The 20,437-nt window shown below is 32.0% G+C and overlaps 2 protein-coding genes across 2 annotated transcripts; one reads left to right on the top strand and one right to left on the bottom strand.

The window, feature by feature from the left end:
- Window positions 1-11,989: 11,989 nt before the first annotated feature.
- On the top strand, window positions 11,990-13,069 carry LOC114376497. Its single transcript, XM_028334651.1, has one exon. The coding sequence runs from the start codon at window positions 11,990-11,992 to the stop codon at window positions 13,067-13,069; it is 1,080 nt and encodes a 359-aa protein (XP_028190452.1).
- A 979-nt stretch (window positions 13,070-14,048) lies between these two features.
- On the bottom strand, window positions 14,049-18,637 carry LOC114395789 (glycine-rich domain-containing protein 2-like). Its single transcript, XM_028357635.1, has 8 exons — window positions 18,239-18,637; window positions 17,203-17,320; window positions 16,825-17,082; window positions 16,074-16,532; window positions 15,405-15,937; window positions 14,828-15,023; window positions 14,545-14,697; window positions 14,049-14,434 (listed from the first exon to the last, which is right to left on the bottom strand). The coding sequence occupies exons 1-8, from the start codon at window positions 18,397-18,399 to the stop codon at window positions 14,324-14,326; spliced, it is 1,989 nt and encodes a 662-aa protein (XP_028213436.1). The 5' UTR covers window positions 18,400-18,637; the 3' UTR covers window positions 14,049-14,323.
- Between the last annotated feature and the right edge of the window lie 1,800 nt (window positions 18,638-20,437).

Raw genomic sequence — 20,437 nt, 5'->3', positions numbered from 1 at the left:
ATTTTTTAAACATGTTTGGTTTTCACTCATATACTTTCTAGAAAATTTCTTAACAGGTTATCCATTTTATAACTACTCCAAATTAAGCATATTTAATTGTGGAGTTCTTAACTAATAGGCTATAAAAAAATATATGCATTTTATTAATATAAGTAGTACCAATTACTTTTCTTCAAGTAAATTATCACTAAATTTTTATCTCATGCTTTATTTTACAGTTTTACTATTAGAAGAAATTTGTATCTCATCAACTTGAATTTTTATTTAAAAGAAGTAATGATTTTGTTGTTGAGTGCTTATTTCCAATAATAAAGTGTTCTTTGAAATATCTGAGATTTGAAAAATATGTAGCGTAAAAGCTACAAAAATTTCTTTAAAGCAAATTCTTTTATAGCATATCCAACTCCTTGCCGGCATAGGAACATGTTTTTTTTTTTAGGAAAGGCAAAGGAACATGTTATTTTCGTAAATTCTCAATAATTGTATATTTAAGTTAAGAAGTTTCACAAATTATTATATAATTTTTATTAGGTTTAAATATATTTTTCATCTCTATAATTTAGTCTTTTTTTTCATTTTCGTCCTTGCAAAAAAAAAACATTTTGATTCTTGTAAGGTGCGTTTGTTTTATTTTTTTTTTCTTTAAAGCATTTTAGATAACGTTTTTTCCATGGTTTATAGTATTTTCTTACTGTTTAAACCATTTTAGTGTTTTAAGAATAAAAATTAAAACAAACACAATTTATAATGACTAAAATGAAAAAAAAAATAGAATAGTTATAATTTTAAAACTTGAAATATTTAAGTTAGACAGATTCTTCGAGATATTCATTATGAAAAATTGAAAACACAAATAACCCAATCTAATTCTATTCCATATCATAAATGTCATTAAAAGACAGAATGCCAATGGTTCTATCTTGAACTTTGTGATTTAGAGTTGTATTAGCGATGTGTGGCATGGAAGCATCTGAAGTGGCTGAGAGTTGTTAGTTTTAGTTATCTTCAGAGAATATCCATTGAAAGACTTTAGTTATGGGAGCCTCCATGCCTTTTTATTACGTGGGAGTCTCTGGTGGAGAACAACTATGGTGTGTATGAAAAATGTAAACCACAAAGGCTCACGTATTATGCATTTTCCTATGGAAGGCGACAATATGAATTCCATGGAATCAAATTACACCTAACTTCGGATGGAATTTAATAATTTACTGTTAAAAAAGTTACATGAATCTCATTTAATAATTTTATTTTGGCAAAAATATGTTTTTAGTCCCTACAAAATTGGTAATGTTTATTTTTCATCCCTATAAAATATTTTATCTGTTTTTTATTCTTGTAAAACCAAAATATGTGATCTTTTGGCCCGAAGTTAGGTATGGTAAAAATCGATCCTACGTGTTGTCAGACTATCTCGCTAAAGAATAGACACATGTATTTTGTTTCCCACATCATTATTGTCTTTTTTTCGTGTACACTAAAAACCTTGGCATTTGGTTACCCACGATGCTTCTTCTTTTTGCCATGGAAAGATCTGGAAGCTATGAAGGTCGTGATAGAGCAAGTGATGGAAGGTGGTAGACATTGTCATTTGTAGTAGGTGTTAAAAAGTGCTTCTATGAATGTTGAACATAGAAGGTGATGAAAATGAGGCTCGTTTTTTATTTTTCACCGAGGTGTACTTCCACCTCTGCCCCAACAATGAGCAACCAACCACCCAGTTGCTCACTAAGAATTAAATTCTTAGTGTCTTTGCTTTCATTTTGGTAGCCTTTCTTAAATGCCCCATTACCTTTACACATTTAACCTTTTGATGCAATACAAGGCACATTTCAAAGGAGTGAACAAAAAATAAAGCATCAGCATTTGTAGCAATTAGAGGAGACTGAAAGGAAGAATAACAAACTGCAAAAGAAACTTTCTATACATGTTGATTGATGTTTTGGTCATGGGTTGCTCAAAGTTATTGGCCATGGTTCTAATTTTTCTTTTGAAGTGCCAATGTTAAGTGTTAATGGGTTGGTGTAAGGGGGTTAATGTCACTGTGTTGCTGGCGCAAACGATATTAGTGTTGCTTTTGTCATAAAGTTAGGAATGTTAGTTGCTTTTGTGATGATGTTAGTGTATAAATGTAATGTGTTTGTAACAAACAAATCATGTTAGTGTTTCAATTTAATGTAATCTCGTAAACAATTTCAATTTAATGTTTCAATTCAAATTTCATTCTCATATTGAAATTTAGCAATTTGAACATTAAAAAACAAATGATTTTTCCCATTAAAGTAATGAAACAATTGGTTAAATTAGTTGCACTTGCAAGTTTCAGAAGTTGTTGTAAATAAATTAAAAGTTCCCTACCTACTTGAGTATGAGAAAGTAAGTTGGAGAAAATTAATAGCATTTATCCATGTATTCATTTATATTCAACAAAATTAGTTGGACAAAGTAATTTGCTATATTAAATCATTGCAAACAAACTTTAACATTGATAATAATCCCATTACATAATATAATATGCAATTTTCTAGTCAAAAAGCAAAATATAATAGTGTTTTGATTTTGGGTATCCATCAAAAGACTACACATAAGATTCCAATACTATATTTAACCCAAAAAAAGACCCCAGTGAATACAACCAAATGCAGCACTAACATAAGATTCCCTTTATACATTCCCAAAAAAAAACTTGTGTAGAATTGCCCACATATCAATCAACCAATTTGATTGTCATTCATATGAGATGAGGCAGTAACAGAACCACCAACTCTCTCCATATTTCCACCTTTTTTCTTCTCTTCAATAACCTGCACAAACATGGAAGTAAGCATAAGTTACCAAATTATTTCAGATTTGTCATGCAATTCATAAAACAACTTTTTTATCACCCAACATCATATTTGTTAGTAATTTCCCAAGACTTAATTTCTTACAAAAGCTAGGATCACAAGTACCATTAAAGATATGCCTTTTTCATTGTTGTTTTTTTGTCATGAGTAGCAGATTTTCAAATTTCCTTTGCCTGTTTCAAGTAAACCAATTTATAATGTTAAAACTAGTTCAAACCAATTTCTAGAAGCACCAAATATATAAACCAATTAATGACTGATTTTGAAATACCTTGTTTGATGGTTGATTTTGTTTTCCTTCAATAGCTGGCTTTGATTTCGCAGGCTGAGTAGCTGCCCTTGGCATTGTCTGGCTTTGATGCTTTGTAGACTTACTCCCAACTTGTGATCCTTGTGTAGGTATGCCACATGCAACATGTGCTTTTGTTGGGACTTGAGATCCAACAATTAGGACTTCAGATCTAGCCTCTTATGCTTTTGTTGGAACTTGAGATCCAACATTTGACACTTTAGATGCAACCCCTTGTGGTTGTTCTTCGCAAGTCCTAGTATTGTGTCCATATTTTTGGCACCTTTTTCACTTATTCTTGGTATTTTCTCTCCTCATTTTAGTTAGTCTTGGATCTTTATATGGCTCAATTTTTTTGGTCTTCCAAGCTTAACTTTGTAATTAAGAGGCATAATAGGGTCAACAGTTTCCTTTGGCCATCTGTTTTCACCATTAATAGGACTCATTGTCTGACTATAACTTTTAACATATGATTGTATGTGATAGTAGGCATCAACATAATTAACCGATTTCTCCCTATTATACTATATTGCTGAAACAACATGCCTACAAGGTATCCCAACCAATTCCCGAAAATTACAAGAACAATTCCTAGTTGTTAGATTCAAAATGAACTTCTTTGTGAACAATGTATGTGTTACCTTAAACAAAAATTCTCCAACATGCTCAATAAACCAACTTTTAGCCTTTTCAACCTCCCAATCTAACCTTTTCATAGGTCTGGGAATCAGGTTTCCCTCAAAATTACTCATTTTCTCCCTTATAAAATTGAATCTAGTCATCAAATAAGTCCTAATCCAATCAAGCATAGCAATTTTTGGCTTATCTCTTACTAGTAGAATGACACTATTAAAACACTCACACAAGTTATTCATAACAACATCACACTTAGAGTACACACTAAAAGCATGCTTACACCATGTCTTCTTAAGGAATTCGGTAGTGAGCCACTCATGCCTTGTTGTTGATCTCTTTGATCTGGTTCATTTTCTCTTCTATGCCTCCATATATGTAGCTTTTGAAACAGTCATCACCAAGTCCCTAGGCACAACTTCTCCTCTAAATATTTTTTTGAAATTTTCATACATATGCCTAAGGTAAAACCTATGTTCAATTTTGTCATCTAATTCCTCAAATGCATTAATCAGTCCCTATGTAACATTGTACAACATTAAAACAAAAAATAAGAATAATATAATTGCAGTCAATAATGAACACTAACTTACCTTTTGTCTGTCAGAAATAAGCACCCATCTGTTGGTCTCAAGGTCTCCAATGTCACCAAATAGCAGTGTCAAAAACCATTTCCAACTCTCTTTGGTTTCAATTTCCACAACAGCAAAGGCTAATGGAAAATATTGATCATTAGCATCTCTGGCCACAGCTACAAGCAACTGTCCACCATATTTGGTCCATGGTGACAACCATCTACCCCAATGAAAGGTTTGCAACCTTCTACAAATCCTTTTTTGCAAGCAGTCAAACACATATAAATGGACCAAAATAATGGCGGCATCGTAAGAATAGGTTTGTTTACATAAATCTTAAATGTATTATTTTCATTTCTAGATCTGACTTCATCATTGTACCTCTTAAGTAATGAGTATTGCTTCATTGCATTACCTTCAATTTGTTCGGATGTTATTTTCCTAGTAGTGATTGCACAAGATCTAGTTATTCCAATACCATAAGTGGGCTTTATCTCTTGAATAATATGTGTCAATGTGAACCTTTCACTTGTTCTAAATTTGTCAACTAGAACCTTTACAACTCATCTTGTTTTAGTTTTTTTGTTGTAACATACTCTAGCACATGTGTGCTTCAGTTCCAAGGTCTTCAATCAAAAGGTAAATTTTTCTCCCACTTTTGATACAAATGCATGAAATGGACACTCCTTAGTCTTGCACATTGCCCTAAACCTTAAATGATCATTTTTGGGAAAGTTTACTTGATAATTATTCAACACAGAAAACTCCATTATGCCTTCTTTGAAATCTTTCAAAGAGGTAAATTGCATTCCTAATTTTCATTTAAAATCCTTGCACACGTTCTCTTTCCTGAACTTTGGATATTTGTTTTTTGGCTTTGTAGTTTCATCCTCTGATTCAACATATTGTATAATGTTAGTCGCCTTATACGACTAACTTTTGTATAGAAATCATTTTCCAAAACTTGTATAGTTCCCCAATTTTTGGTTATTTTGTAGTGATTTTTTGTAAATAAATTTTGTTTTATGGATAAAGTTGTCTCTAGAATATGTCCATTGGATTTAATGGTGAAATATGTGCAATTTCAGGTGAAAAAGAGGTTAAGTCAAAGAGTGCCAAAAGTGACAGTTGAGCTTAGCTCATCAGTGGGCTAAGCGCGCATTCACCGCTAAGCGCAATTTCAGCGCGCTTAGCGCAATAGAAGAATTTGGCAGGGCATCAATATCAAGGTCGCGCACTAAGCGCGAGATCAGTGCGCTAAGCGCAGCAGTTGTCTTCAGCCAGGCTCAGTGCACGAACTGGCGCTAAGCTCAAACCCACTTACTCGCACTAAGCGCGAGGGTGGCGCTAAGCACAATGTCGCGAATTCAAAGCCTATTTAAAGCCTATCTTGTGCAGAATTAAGGTAAGAACTTGAAGAAGGGCCAGGGCACAGAATTCCACAACACACCACAGTGCCTATTTCGGGAATAGAGTTCTGGAGGCAGCAAGAGGAGCAACTTTTGCAGAGATACCTAGGTTTTGTAAGCTTATTATTGTTAGGGTTTCTTCTGTAATGGTTGGCTAAACACCCTAGTTGGGGATTTCTAATGAACAGCTGATGTAAATACTTAATATCTAATTGATTATGTTTTATGTGTTCAATGCTTCCTTCAATGCTTAATGTTTGTATGCTTTTGGTCTGATCATCCATTTGTGTGCATAGTTAGGTGACTTTAGCATTGGGAAATGTACTATTGCCTTAGAACTTGATTGAAGCAGGATTGAAACTTAGTCTTACAAGAGGGATCTGCAGATTAAGTTTTGGTTTTAATTATGTTGTTACAATAATGTTGTTTAGTCTAGGCCTAGTCTTAAAAGAGGGATCTACGGACGAAGCTTAGGCTAAATTAGGCTAAACTTTCGTAAGATGCTTGAGCTGAGTCTAGTCTTACAAGAGGGATCTACGGACGAAACTCAGTTTAAGTTAGTCTAAACCTAAGAGGGTCGTCTAAATTGGGCCTAGTCCAACAAGAGGGATCTGAGGACGAAGCTTGGATTGATTCGATCTGACGAGGGATTGAGGTTTAGTAATTTAGGCTACAACATAGAACACAAGAGCATGATTGATTAGATAAATATATTTATATGCATTAGCTTGTTTGTTAGAAAGACCCAACATTTCTACGTACTACTGTCACTTTTACTTACTTTGCATTTTATAGTTTTTAGCATAAATGTTTAGTTTAAATTCTGTTTGAAATTATCAATCATACATGTTCTCTCAACAATGCTTCATTTCTGAACTTAACTTAGGCTAACATTAGTTCCCTGTGTTCGATACTCGGATTCATCCGTTTTAATTTTTAAATACTTGACTATTCGATGCGCTTTCCAGTAAACCGGATTTCCCTTTAATATATTTGTACGAAGAAAAAGTAGAACAAAAAGTAACCGTAGGGGAAATCCAACATATAACTCTTTAATGTCATAACCAATCTCTAAATGATACATTTCCCTAAATTTAGGATGTGTATACAAATGTGGTGGGTCGACTTCATTGTCACTAGGCATCTCAAAAGGATCCTCAACAACCACCTTCTTATTTGGTTTCTGCTTCACAAATGACTGACCATTATCTAGACCAACATCCCATTCAAAAACATCATTTATACCATACTCTAAGTCAAAATCATAACCTTCAAAATACACTTCAACAAAATCTTAACCATTGATTACTTCCTTATTGACAACATTATTGGTCACTTCATTGTAGTTTTCAGAATTAGGGATGTTGGTGTATGTTCTAACATATAAAATCCACTAACTTCTTCATGTTAAGAAACACCAGGCACCATATAAATATGATCTTCACATTTATGCTCCAAAGCATAGTTTGCCCAATCCAGTGTGTCTTGATCAGTCACCAAATCTCTTAGGGAGTCATAATCAACATATTTTCCTTTTCAAAATATTTTAATCCCACTAGTAACACTATATTTAAGGCCCTTCATCAGCCACAAAATTTCAAAGTATGACCATGTGTCAATATGAAGATTATGATAAGCATGCTCCTTTTACCCTCCCACTTCAATGTCAGTTTATATACCCATGCCTCCATCAAGTGAACTACAATAGAAAATCTCATCCTTATCCATGTTCAACAAAATTATAATGTCAACTATCATCAAATCAAATGCCACAACATAAATAAAATACAAAGGTCAAACATAGAAAAAAAAATTCAAAACTTAACCGTACAGAATTTGAACCCACACATCACTACACAATTTACATTCAAAACGAACCATACCCCAAATTGTTCAAATCATACAAAATTTGAGCTCCCACCACCACTACCCAATTCGTGTTCAGAAAAACCCTAACCCCTTAAACCATCCATTTTGATCTCGCACAACCCCAATCACACCTAGAACACACATGAATCCTAACCTCCCTCAAAACCTACTAACCTTAACCCATTTTGAATTCGAGAAACCACGAAAAAATCCCAAACAGACTGTAAAACTAAAAAAAAATTACCTTCTTCATGTTTGGGACCACCAATATAACCAGGTTGAACTACTTGGAACCACTATAAATTCTCTCTTAGGAACCTCTCTCTAACACGAATCTTCATCTACTTTGGCTTACAAACGAAAATGAAATTGTTGTTGGCTTCCAAACAACAACCACGAAGTGGTCAACGTGCAACCTCAATAAAACCAATGAAAACTTAACACATGTTGATGTTCAGATGCCTAACGGAGTGGCTGATGTGGAAACTCAAACAGAACGTAGGATCGAATTTCACCACACCTAACTTTGGGCCAAAAAATCACATATTTTGATTTTACAAGGACAAAAAATAAACAAAAAAATTTATAACGACCAAAAATAAACTTTACCAATTTTGTAGGAACTAAAAACATACTTTGGCAGTTTGTTTTACTCTTTATTAGTGGAATCATGAGAAACTTTGATGATATTAAAAAGATAAATGCTAGCAACATTGTCTCTAACACTGTCTTTCCAACACTCTTTATCTGATTAGTTGAAAATTGTTAAAAATCACATAAGAGTTTTAGAAAGAGTGTCAAATAGAGCGACGTTAGCATTTCTCTCTTAAAAAAATAAAAAAAGTGTATTGTTATTGTTATTGTACAATGATTCTCTTGACTTTAAGGTAAGTATGTGCTAACAACTACAACATATTTTTGACACTCTATCGAGTCATATTTTGAGTGTCTCTTCATTCTACCACTTTTAATACATGATTTCAAAAATATCTTAATTAAACATTTTTAATATTCTATTTTCTTTTTCTTTAGAAATGTATTTCATATACTACTCCTAAAACTAGCTAAAAATCTCTCCCAAAATCTCAACCATATCCATCTTGAATTATCTTTCCTTTTTCTTTATTTATATACTTAATTTTCTTAATCTAATATATCTTTTCATTTATTTTTTTTTTATCTTTTTCTAAACTAAAACTCAATTTTTTTTAAAAATAATAATTTAAAATAATTTTATATATAATTAAGAAAAGTCTTGCATATTTCCATTCACTATGTATGAATAATTTGTTTATCTTTATAATAATTATTCAAAATTCATATATATGATTAATTTTTACTGATTGAGAATATAAAAAATTTGCATTGTTAATATATATGCTTATTAAACTTTCATTTATTACTTACCTTTATTTTTTCTTTTTTTTATAAAAAAAAAATCTATAAAATTTCTTAGTTAGCTTCCCTCTTATCCCTCTTTATATCAATACAAATCTCTTATATTTTTTTTTTAATAAACCTCTTATTGAGGCAGTGACATAACTCAAAGATTCACAATATGTGATATAAGATAATTCATTCATTTTTGTGATATGTGATTTGAAATTAGCCTTAATTTAAATTATCTCAAATATAAATTTTAATACATGATAAATTATAATTGAATAATAATAATAATTTTTATTCAAATATTAAAGATAAATATCAATAAATTTTTTTTTACTAAAGATACCAATAAATTTACAATAACTCACACATCAGGTAAGGCTCTCTTAGTCATTAAATAATAATATATTTTCCAATACATTCTAATTAAATTCATTTCATATAATAACTTATTAGACAATATACATTTTTTTTGGGATGATAGTTAATTAATTGATTAATGGATGGAGTATTATTAAAAAATAGTGATTTAAATGTTAATATATCATTCAAAATATTTAATTGATTTATGTGTATCCTTTTGTTAACTTCTTTCATGCTTCGGAATCACGGTGAAGGAATGCCATACAACATAATATATTTTGATATTTTTCACAAATGCCGTTGAATTTGAAAGTAGCCTCATCTTAAAATAGTTGGTCTTAAATATACATAAGCTTTTAAATTTGTATTAAATAAAATTGACTTAAGATACATAAATCATCAATATCATGTTTATTTTTTCATTTTACTTGTGAAATATTAGTTTTAAATATAAATACGAAATTTAAATATTAATTGTTTAAAATTAATTTTTATCAAAATTTAAAATCAAATGCATTTTAAAATATTTTTTTCATAAATATATAAAAAAATCTTCAATAAATTTATTGGATCTTTTATATTATGCATATAGATACTAGGATAATGAGCTAAAAATAAAAACGTATTTTTATATTGAAATCGAAAATTAACTCATAGAAGATCATTATAACTTTATGTCAAAAAAAATCATTATAATTTAATTTGTAGTGTCAAATTTAAATCTTTGAAATCTATTTATGTTATAACTAAAATTTAATTGAAAATATAAAATAATTTTATATCGTTATCCAATCACACGTCACCATTTCAGTTATTTTAAAATAATAATTTTAAAAATCATCATCAAGTTTAGCATACATGTTAAATTGAGATTAAATAATTATGTAAAACTTCTTACTATAATATATAACCCTTTTTCTCTATAACTTAAAGGGATTTTTTTAATAATTTTAATCCGTCTAAATAAAATGAATCAAATCTAAAATAAAAACTTTCTATTTTTTAATAAAATAACATTCTATGTTTTTAGGTCATTGACTTATACACATAACGTATTAGGTAGAAAAGTATTATTATAGAATTTAGTGTATTATTAGTTTAAGTTTTTCTATAATTAATTAATTTAAAATTATTTTGTATATGTTTTTTAATATGGCTATTACAAATTAATAAATTTATTATACTGTATACTATAATTTATAAATAGTAAAAATATAAAAAATTATATTATCATTGATCATAAGCCAACTTATATGATAAATTTATTGGCTTTTAAATAATTACTACTTCAAAAGTCATATCTCAAATGATTTTTTATGAATTAATAATGAAAAAAAATTACACTATTGTACGTGCCTTTTAAACTGAAACTAAATTTTATATTTTTACTTTTATATTATTAACTAATTAAATTTTTTAAATTGATTTAAGACAATTATTAAAAACTTAACAAACTTATGACTATTTATAATTAAATAATAATAATAATATGGTTATTTTTTTATGTTTAAGAATCAAAGATAAATACCAAAAAGATTTATAATAATATATTTATATTTAATTAATTGAGTTAAACTTTGATATGATCATCAAAAGTTTACATGAGAAATAAATTAGTAGAATCTAAAGTTAACAATTTTATAAGGAATAAAAAGCATAAGACGAATGTGGTATACACTTTTGTATTCATTTTTCATTATTAGTTATTAATATGATAAAATATGAAGTACATTCATATTTTTGTTTCCAGCAAAATATACTATATAGATATGTTAAGGAGTTTAACTTTAATTGGTTAAACAGTGAATTGTTATAATCTTTTGATTGCTTATAAGATTAAGTTTGAAATAATATCTTCTTTTTATAATATTCAATCTACATTGATTATTTTTAAATTAAAACTCATTTATTAAAAGAAAAATAAAATATATTGAAAAATTATTAATAATAAATCATTTTAAAAAAAAGTATAAATTTAAAATAAATTTATTATTATTAATTAAAATAATATTTTCTTAATTCGGATGAAATAAATAATTAATTTTATATATAGTAACAAAGGGATTACTATATACACATACATAAACTTTTTTTTTTGAAAAAATTATTGATCATCCAATTTATCTTCAATTTCAATTTTGGTCCTCTTTTAAAATGATTGACAAATTTTATCCTCCTATTTTATTCAATAATCTTGTTAACTATTACAATAGAATGCTGACTATGACGTCGTTCTTATTGGAGAATGGTTGTGACGTGTCATATTCTAATTGGATTTCGACATCATAGAAGATGAAATGCATTATTTCTTAAAAGAGAACCAAAATCAAAATTGGAAACAAATTATGGGATCAAATTTACGATTTTTGGCTTTTTTTTTTTTCGATACTATATATATACATGAGTATTAAACTAACCTCACGCGGCATATAATTAATGGGCATCCAACTCAGCTGAATCTGTCACTTTTTTTTTTTCTTCGTCCCCCTTTGCTCCCCATCATGCCTACCATAATATGTAAACCCACACTCTTCCAACAACCACTCCACTGAGTCCACTCCCACACACTCTCTTCAAATTCATTTCCCCAATTCCCTCCGAAACCCTAGCACCTCCTCTATGGATTCCCGCGACTCCTCCCCTCGCTCCCGCGACCCCGACGCCGACAACAACAACAACCACCACCACCACCGCCGCCAGCCTTCCTTGGACGACGCCCCTCCCAAGGTCAAGCTCATGTGCAGCTTCGGTGGCAGCATCCAGCCCCGCCCCCACGACAACCACCTCACCTACGTCTCCGGCGACACCAAGATCCTCGCCGTCGACCGCCACGTCAAGTTCCCCTCCCTCATCGCCAAGCTCTCCTCCCTCGCCAACAACACCCCCTCCAACCTCTCCTTCTTCAAGTACCAGCTCCCCGGGGAAGATCTCGACGCCTTGATCTCCGTCACCAACGACGACGACCTCCACCAGATGATGATCGAGTACGATCGCCTCTCCCGCGCCTCACCTAGACCTGCGCGCCTCCGTCTCTTCCTCTTCCCTCTCCACAACAACTGCAATTTCGCTCCAACCGAATCCAAATCCGAGCGCCAGTGGTTCGTCGACGCTCTCAATTCCGTTCACGTTCCAGAAGATTCTCCGCCGCCGCCTCCGGCGACGGCGAATCCGGATTTTCTGTTCGGACTCGACAAGCCGGCGGCGGAGGATGCTCTGGCGAAGGACTCGGAGTGTTTTCCCGAGGATCGTGAAGCCGAACCTCAGATTGAGAATGAGAACAACAGTAAACAACTTCTGCAACGGAAAATGAAGATAGAGGAAGATGATAATAACAATAAGGGTAGGGTTTACGGCGTTAACGGCGGGGGCGACTGTTATGCCCAGAAGAACGCGGAGAAAATGACGCCGTTAGTGGCGCATGCACACGCACACGCACACGCGCAATTCGTTCATCCTGGTTCGGTTACTGGAACGGTGTCGTTCATGCAGGAGAGGAATAATAATAACGCGGGTTATTCGCTGGCGTTTGCTACTACGGGGAATGAGATTTATCTCATTCAGACTCCTTCTGGAATGTTTCAAGCGGTTCGGCCCGTTACTGGGCCGGTTGGTCAACCGGTTTATCTGGTTCACGCACCCGGTCCGGTTTCGCATTCGAAGGTTGGTGCGGCGGTGCACGGTGGTGACGGAAGGATATAAAGGTCGTTTCATTTGTTCGTTTTTGTGGCATAGTGCTCGGGTACTGATATTGGTTTTTCAGTTTTTTTTTTTAACTTGTTTGGAATATTGGTTTGGGCATTGTTTCTTGTGCATAGGTGGTGAAGTGGAGGAATTCAGTTCAGGAATTGTTTTTGGAAGTGTAATTACTTTCAAATCAGTACATTGCTGATTTTCGTATCAGTGATTGATTGACTAATTGTCTCCTTTATTCTTGCAATTTTTCATTGTGTTCCATCCATGTTTGTCGCTAATTGTTTATTGTGCTCTTTTTTCTTGATAGTATAAAATTAAACCATTAACAAAGGTATAACTAAAAAGTATGATGTTCTGTGTCTGACTAGCTCAATGTTTTTGACGTAATGCTTGTCTGCCATTGATAGGCAAGAGAAATTAATATTCTCGTTAATAATAGTATATATTTTTCTAAACCAAGTTCTCGTTTATATTTTGATATAATATAATAGGAAAAAAAAATACAATAGTTTGGACTTTGGCGAACCCATAATTCCATAAACAACACAACACACGCTTGGGGGTTGAAATCACTTTTGTCCTTTCAGAGACAGAAAAGATAAAATAACATGAATTCCAACTGGATTTGATAAAATATTTTAGAATGCATATATCTTTGTGCTGTGCAGCGGGACAATGTCCCTTCTACAAAAAAGAATAATACCTTTATTTATTTAAAATTCTGGCGACACTTTTTTAGTTTTTACGGGTACATAATTGGGTAAGGTAGATACATTATAAGCTAGATTAGTTGGTCTTGAATATTGTAATGTTGTGTTTGATTTAGAAAGAGAAGAAAAAAATATAAGAAAAAGTTTGTGGATATCATGTGAAACTCATATCTTTTTTACATTTCACTTTAATTTAAATATATATATATATATATATATAAATTATTTTCATATTCTTTATTTTTATTCTTTAAGCCAAACCCAACAACATAAAATCCGCTACAAATGATTTGTGTCAAAGTTAAAACTAAAGTCTAAAACTGATTACACCAAGGTGTTAGTACCTTAAAAAGTGACCCTACCGTACACAGGTCTATTGTCTAAACTTCCAAGAATTTTTTTATTGTATAAAGTGTGCTTGGCCGACAAACGAGGCACATTAAATAGTAGTCACTATGGACCAGTTTCCTATCCTGGGATTTTTCTAGAGGAAAGGAACGTAACATAACATTTGCCAACTGTATTTTTCGGCAGCTTTTCTGGTTTTCTTTTATGCATTAGTCCCATTCGCCTTCTCAGTCTCATTACTGAAATCAGGAAAATTATTAGAGAGAACAAATGCAGACAATAAGGCAGGCAAGACCAGCCACTCTTCCTTGATCTGTTCACCAAACAAACAAATTTTAAAACAGACACAAACTAGTGATGTTAGGTATGAAGAAGATAAATCAATAATAAATGGTGCTGTTTTTTGCTGAACAAGTACAATACCTCCAGAAATCCATTTGCCAAATCCATCAAAGCCACTGCTTTTCCATAAGGATGTGTTCCAGAGAATTCTACTGCTGTCATGAAGCAATTTCCTTTTTCATTTCGGTAGTATCTTGTTCCATACTCCAATTTTCTACCTGGAAAAATAATCACCTGGGAAAAAACACCAATGTTAAGATGAACATAATATTGAACCTTAGATGAATGCATGTCTAGCACAAGAACTCTACAGTCTACACTAGGTATAGATTTAAGAATCTAAAGACAAGAATAACAAGGTTACCTTCCGAGTGCCTGTGAGTTCAAATACACGTTTATGATCTTCAGCGCTGGTCTTTTTTATCTGTAGCATCCAGTCAGAGTTCATCATAGACCACATTGTTCCTTTTAACTCTGCAAGAAGATGAGTTTCACCGGATGCAGTCCTGCCAATCACTTCTTTATTGATACTACTCTTTGTCTTCTCATTTGACAAGTTACTATTTGCAAAAACAAAATGAGAAAAAAAATGTCAAGGGAGCATGAAGCTTAGTGTCCAAGCAGGTGACCCAAAAATTAAGCAAGTGCAGACAAATGCTAGACAATTCACAATATCTTCAATAAAAACTACACAAATCTTATATATGGCAGTATTTAGAATATCAATACTGTCTCGTATTTAAGTTAATTGTCTTATCTGAATAAGAACTTGTTAGTAGGATGCAAGAAAAACTCTTTCACTAATCACATAGTAATGATACCAGACCCATCTGTTTAATCTAACAGTCACATGGTAAAACATGAATTCCTGGTTCAACATTCTTAACTACTAAACAACTCAGCTAATGATATTCTAAATTCCACATGTCAGTTTGGCTTACCCTTTCTGGATGTGAATGATCTCATTGCCAGCTTCATCCACAACATTTGTCCAACATTTTGTTTGCTGGAACTTTCTTGGAAGCAGGAAGGAAAAATAACTTCCTTTGAATGGATACATAGAAACAAAGTGCAACTCATATGGTGCCGAAACTGGAGGAGTTAAAGACAAACCAATGCGAATACCAATAGGCTTTGACCAATTGACTGTAGATGTCAAATCTAACCACTTCTCTTTTGGCAATTTAGATGCTACATCTTGCAAATCCCCCAGATTGATTGAAGTTTTTCCCAATACTTTGGCTGGCCTTACTCCTCTAAAATTGAAACTTGGGCGAGAAATGAGTTCAAGAACTAACTCTCCATTACTTTCACATTGGAAAACAGCAACTTGTTTCCCTTGTGACTCTGAGGAAATGCATAATTGCTTCTTGGTATTGAAAAGCACGTCTTCTTGTTTCTTGTTGAAGGATACAAGTAGCTTGCCTGTATGCCCCAAAGGTAAGTTTCTCACATCAACAATCTCAAGCATCACCTGAATAAGAGTCATGAACTCAAAATGTTACAACTAACAACTGTTGATGACCAAAAATACATGTGACAAGTTACAGTTGCTAGTGTCTTCTCATGTAACAAAGAAAATAGCAGGGAAAAAAATTATTGGAGGTTACCTGCACAAGCATTTTCTGTGGAAGCTGAATCACATTCTGGTTTGTCTTATTGGATGGAGCTGAGATTTTGTGTATAGCATCTATTTTATACTTATCAACAGTAATAGGTGATGGTGGACTACCACTGTACATTGCTCCTGCTTTCCAGTATCTTGAACCAAATGTCTCTTCCCACTGTGTGGTGGTTTCAGAAAAGCCAGCATCCAGCTTTTGGCCCTTGGTCCGATCAGAATCCATGTCATTATGTTCTAGTATTGTGCCCATAATTGCCACTAGATCGTTACAGTAAGACACAGGATGCAATTGATGAGAGTGCCAGATTAGGTCAATGTCATAAGTTGGAACACAAAAGCAGCTTACATGCCTCTCTCTATTCCTCTTGATCAAATGCAGAAACCCCTTGTATCTGGCCACAGCTCCTTCAAGAAAAGTATCATCATTCCAATAAGGCCTTGAAACCTGTAATTAAAGTTGGAGACTAATGGTTAAGCATAAACTGGTACAGTTTTCAGTCGTTTTATTGATAGAGTAATTTCAATATATACTTTATTTGAATACAAGTCACCCTTTGATTGAAATGTTACTCAAAAACTAATTTACTCTACTACACATACTCAGTAATTTGTTAGAAATAAAATGTATGGCCAACTAGTAATTAAGAGCATTTGATACTAGCTTATTTGTTTATAGTACAGTTTGTAGGTTAGGAATTGACAAGACATGTTACTCTAAATCTAAATTTCTTAATTACCTGATAGAAGAAAGTGGTCTGCCTTTTAACTGCTGAAATCAGATCATAGTCGGTGCTACTTTGTTTGGCTTCCAAGAAATTTTCAGCAAAATTTTGCATTGAGTCATTGTTTAGATCAAGTTCATATGGCTCACTTGGATACATTGTCTCCCAGAGTTTTTCACTTTCCTCTTTGCTGGTTCCCTGAGTTGAAGATACCACATTCCGATCACCTAGTATTCTCCCATACAGTTCCATGCAGTCTGTTTTGTAACGCACCTGACAAACATGTGCACACATATTGAAGGGTTCGGTAATTACAACAATTTTTTTTCAGAAAACAAGTTCACAAATGAGTTAAGAAGTATGTGCGGTTTTGGTTTTGATGCTCAAGCTTACCGGATTAAGCCTATGACAGTGCCAAATCCATTCACAGTCAAGAGGAACAACAAAAGGGTCTTGTGTCACATGTGACTCAGCATGTTTGGCTAGTAAAGGAAGCCAACAATATTTATACCTACATTGATGAACAAAGACATGCACAAACACTAATAATTAAAGCACAACCTTTAGAAATAAAGGTCAACTTACAACAGAGAAAACATGAGATTGCAGACACTGACAGATATAGAAGTTCAGTTACATGCCTATGAAAAACTTGGTAAGAGTACATCAATTAGTACCTAAAAATACTGAGCACTAATTAAGTACATCAATTAGTACCTAAAAATACTGAGCACTAATTAATTTAGTCTTTAAAATTATAAAATTATTATTTCTATCATTAAAATTGTCAAACGTCAATTATTATTTTTTGGTTCCGTATAGAACTATAGATATCTTCTTCCAAAAGTAATCCCGGGTCAAGACAAAATTAAACGTGGATATCTCTTCTGCATGAATTAACATAAATTATTTTAATCTTTAGTTTTATAATTTTAGGATTAAAATAATTGCCAATGTCATTTAGTAGTTAAAAACAAAAATAATGATTTTTTTTTATAATCAGCAGGAATATATAGGCATATGAAGCTTCAATTTAACACCTAGCTAAGCCTCTTCCACTAGGTCTACTCATTTTGGAATAAAGTGGTATCTCGGGTCACAACTCTATTCTCATGTTGAAGATCAAACCCCACCTCAGTCGTTAAGGGAACCTAAGTATCAAACTTAATTTTAAATATAGAACCTATAAATTTAAAAGAGAAAATACACATATTGAATTCATCAACATTCAATAATTTATAAAAGGTAGCAATTTTAAGAATAAGGGCGTCTTTGGCAGAAGAGAAATAGGGAAGAAGGAGAAAATAGAAAAGAGATGAGAAATGTAAATGACAACGTTGTAATGTTAGAAACTAAACTTATTGACAGGTATAAATTCAATTTCAAGAAGTAACTAAGTGTTTTTGTGGTGAGAGTAATTATACATAACCTGTAGTTAGCTCTGTGTAAAACTGGACCATCATAAAGGCAACGATTCCTATCAACCTCTGCCAGAAACAGAAGCTGTTGCTTAGCCGTGGCCACGAGGTCTTCGCTTAAGAACACCATGTTCTGGGCTTCAGCCCATTCCAATTCTTGCTCTGTCTCCATGCTAAGATAATTATTGCTGCTTCAACATCAAATTCATAACTCTGCAGGACAAAGAGATCATGGTAGCTGCTGTTTAAAAATTAAAACTTTTGAATCAACTTCGCAACGAAAGTTCCTTTCCTTTTTCTGTTTCTTTTTCCTCCTTGGCCGCCAAGTTGTATGAATTTCCTCTCTTATTCTGCGCCGGTCACCGGGTTAGAACGAATAAAAGTCTTGAATTGAAACTTCATACGCTACGCGGAAACTAGGATCATAATATTTGATAATTTGGATTACATTAAATATCTTTTTCTATATAGATTAAGTATTTTGGATGATTCACCAAAAAAAAACAGTATTTTGGATGATACTGTAGTATTTTTAAGAATTATAATTTCACTATAGTTTTTTATTAAAAAAAATTGACAGATTTTTTTAGAAAAAAATCTTTAACGAATTTTTTTAAAAAAAAAATCTTAAATTCTTATCTTTTTTCTTTTATTTCTAAAATGAATTTTAGTATTTTTAAAATTATCAACTATTAAAACTAATTTTATATCTCTATATAATTATTTATTATAAATCTAAAGCATACTTAATCTTTATGTTTAAAAATTCTGAGACACAACTTGTTTAAAGTTATTTTTAGTTTAATTTTTATTTTACAAAGTTTTCCAATTTACTAGTCTAGAGTTGAACAAAGTCTCATATAAGATCTTCTATGAGTGTAAATGATTGTGGGTCATTTGTGAACCCAAATTGATTCAAACAGTTTGGACTAGATAATTTGTGTTTGGATCAAACTTAAGCTGAATCAATCAAATTCATTGAATTTGGGCTGGATCACGGATTGACATATTAATTTGTATTAAATTATTAGTATATGTAAATATAATATATATTTTTAATTTTTTTTTTAAAATCAAATACTATTGACTATTGATTACATAGACTTATCCACTTGAATTAAGTAAGTATCAACACATCTTTAACTTTTAGGATTAAAGCAACAAGAGTTTTATTAGTTGAAGTCACTTCATATGGGTTTCTAAAAATATTCTAAATGTACTTATTGAAACTCTTTATCTCGAATATGATATGCTTGATTTTCCATCTCTCATGGATAGATAAATAGATATGAATGAGTGGAGTGAAGTGGGATATCACAATATTACAATTTTTTTTAATAAAAAATTTAACAAAAAATAGTTGTGTCTAATTCATTTAATAAAAATTTTAACTTATAAAAATATTGCATTTAAAAAATAAATAAATAAAATTAAATGTTTTGACTTGTTGACCTAACTCAACCCAAAATGTTTACAAACATATTAGTTTGGGTTGAGTTTTATTTTTTTCTTAAAAAACCAACCCAAATAACTCATTTAAATTTGATTGGATTGAATTATGAGTTTGATCAAACTCAATTCAAACCCACCCGCTTATACCTCTAACATCTCTATCGTGAGATTTGTTTGAAAAGAAAAGAAATTGCAATTTTCTTAAGAAGAAAAAAAATTGAGGTATGACTTTAAAACTATTTTTGTTCGATAGATATTTCTAAGTTTGATGGTCATTATGATTGTTAGTCATTCTTTGTGGAAAACTTGCTTTGATCAAAGGAATGTTAAGAGTCTAAATAAGAATGAAATCTCTGCCACAGTAAACGGAACAAAGCTTACTTAAGCATAGAGAAAGTCAGTTGTTGAACAATAGCTAAAATGCTTGAAAGTTAAGAATTATTCATTTTAGGCTATTGATCAAACCATTTTGAAGACCATCCTTAATAAGAATAGTTCCAAAATATATGAGATTTTATGAAGCAAAAGTATCAAAGTTTAACAAAGCTCAATAGAGCACCACTTTAAGCCCTTTGAAAAGAGTTTTGAGGTCTTACACATGAAAGAGGATGAAAATGTTAACTAGTATTTTTTGCCCATACACTTGTCATAGTAAATTATAGGATGAAAATTGAGGACAAAAACATGGGACAAGTGGTGATGGTTGAAAACATAAACAGAGAGACGTAATTTGAAAAGGCACGAGGGAGTGTGAACTG

This window comes from Glycine soja, chromosome 2 (genome assembly GCF_004193775.1).
Source record: "Glycine soja cultivar W05 chromosome 2, ASM419377v2, whole genome shotgun sequence".
NCBI lineage: Eukaryota > Viridiplantae > Streptophyta > Magnoliopsida > Fabales > Fabaceae > Glycine > Glycine soja.
The sequence above is the reverse complement of the archived record's forward strand: the minus strand, read 5'-3'. Positions and strand labels throughout refer to the sequence as shown.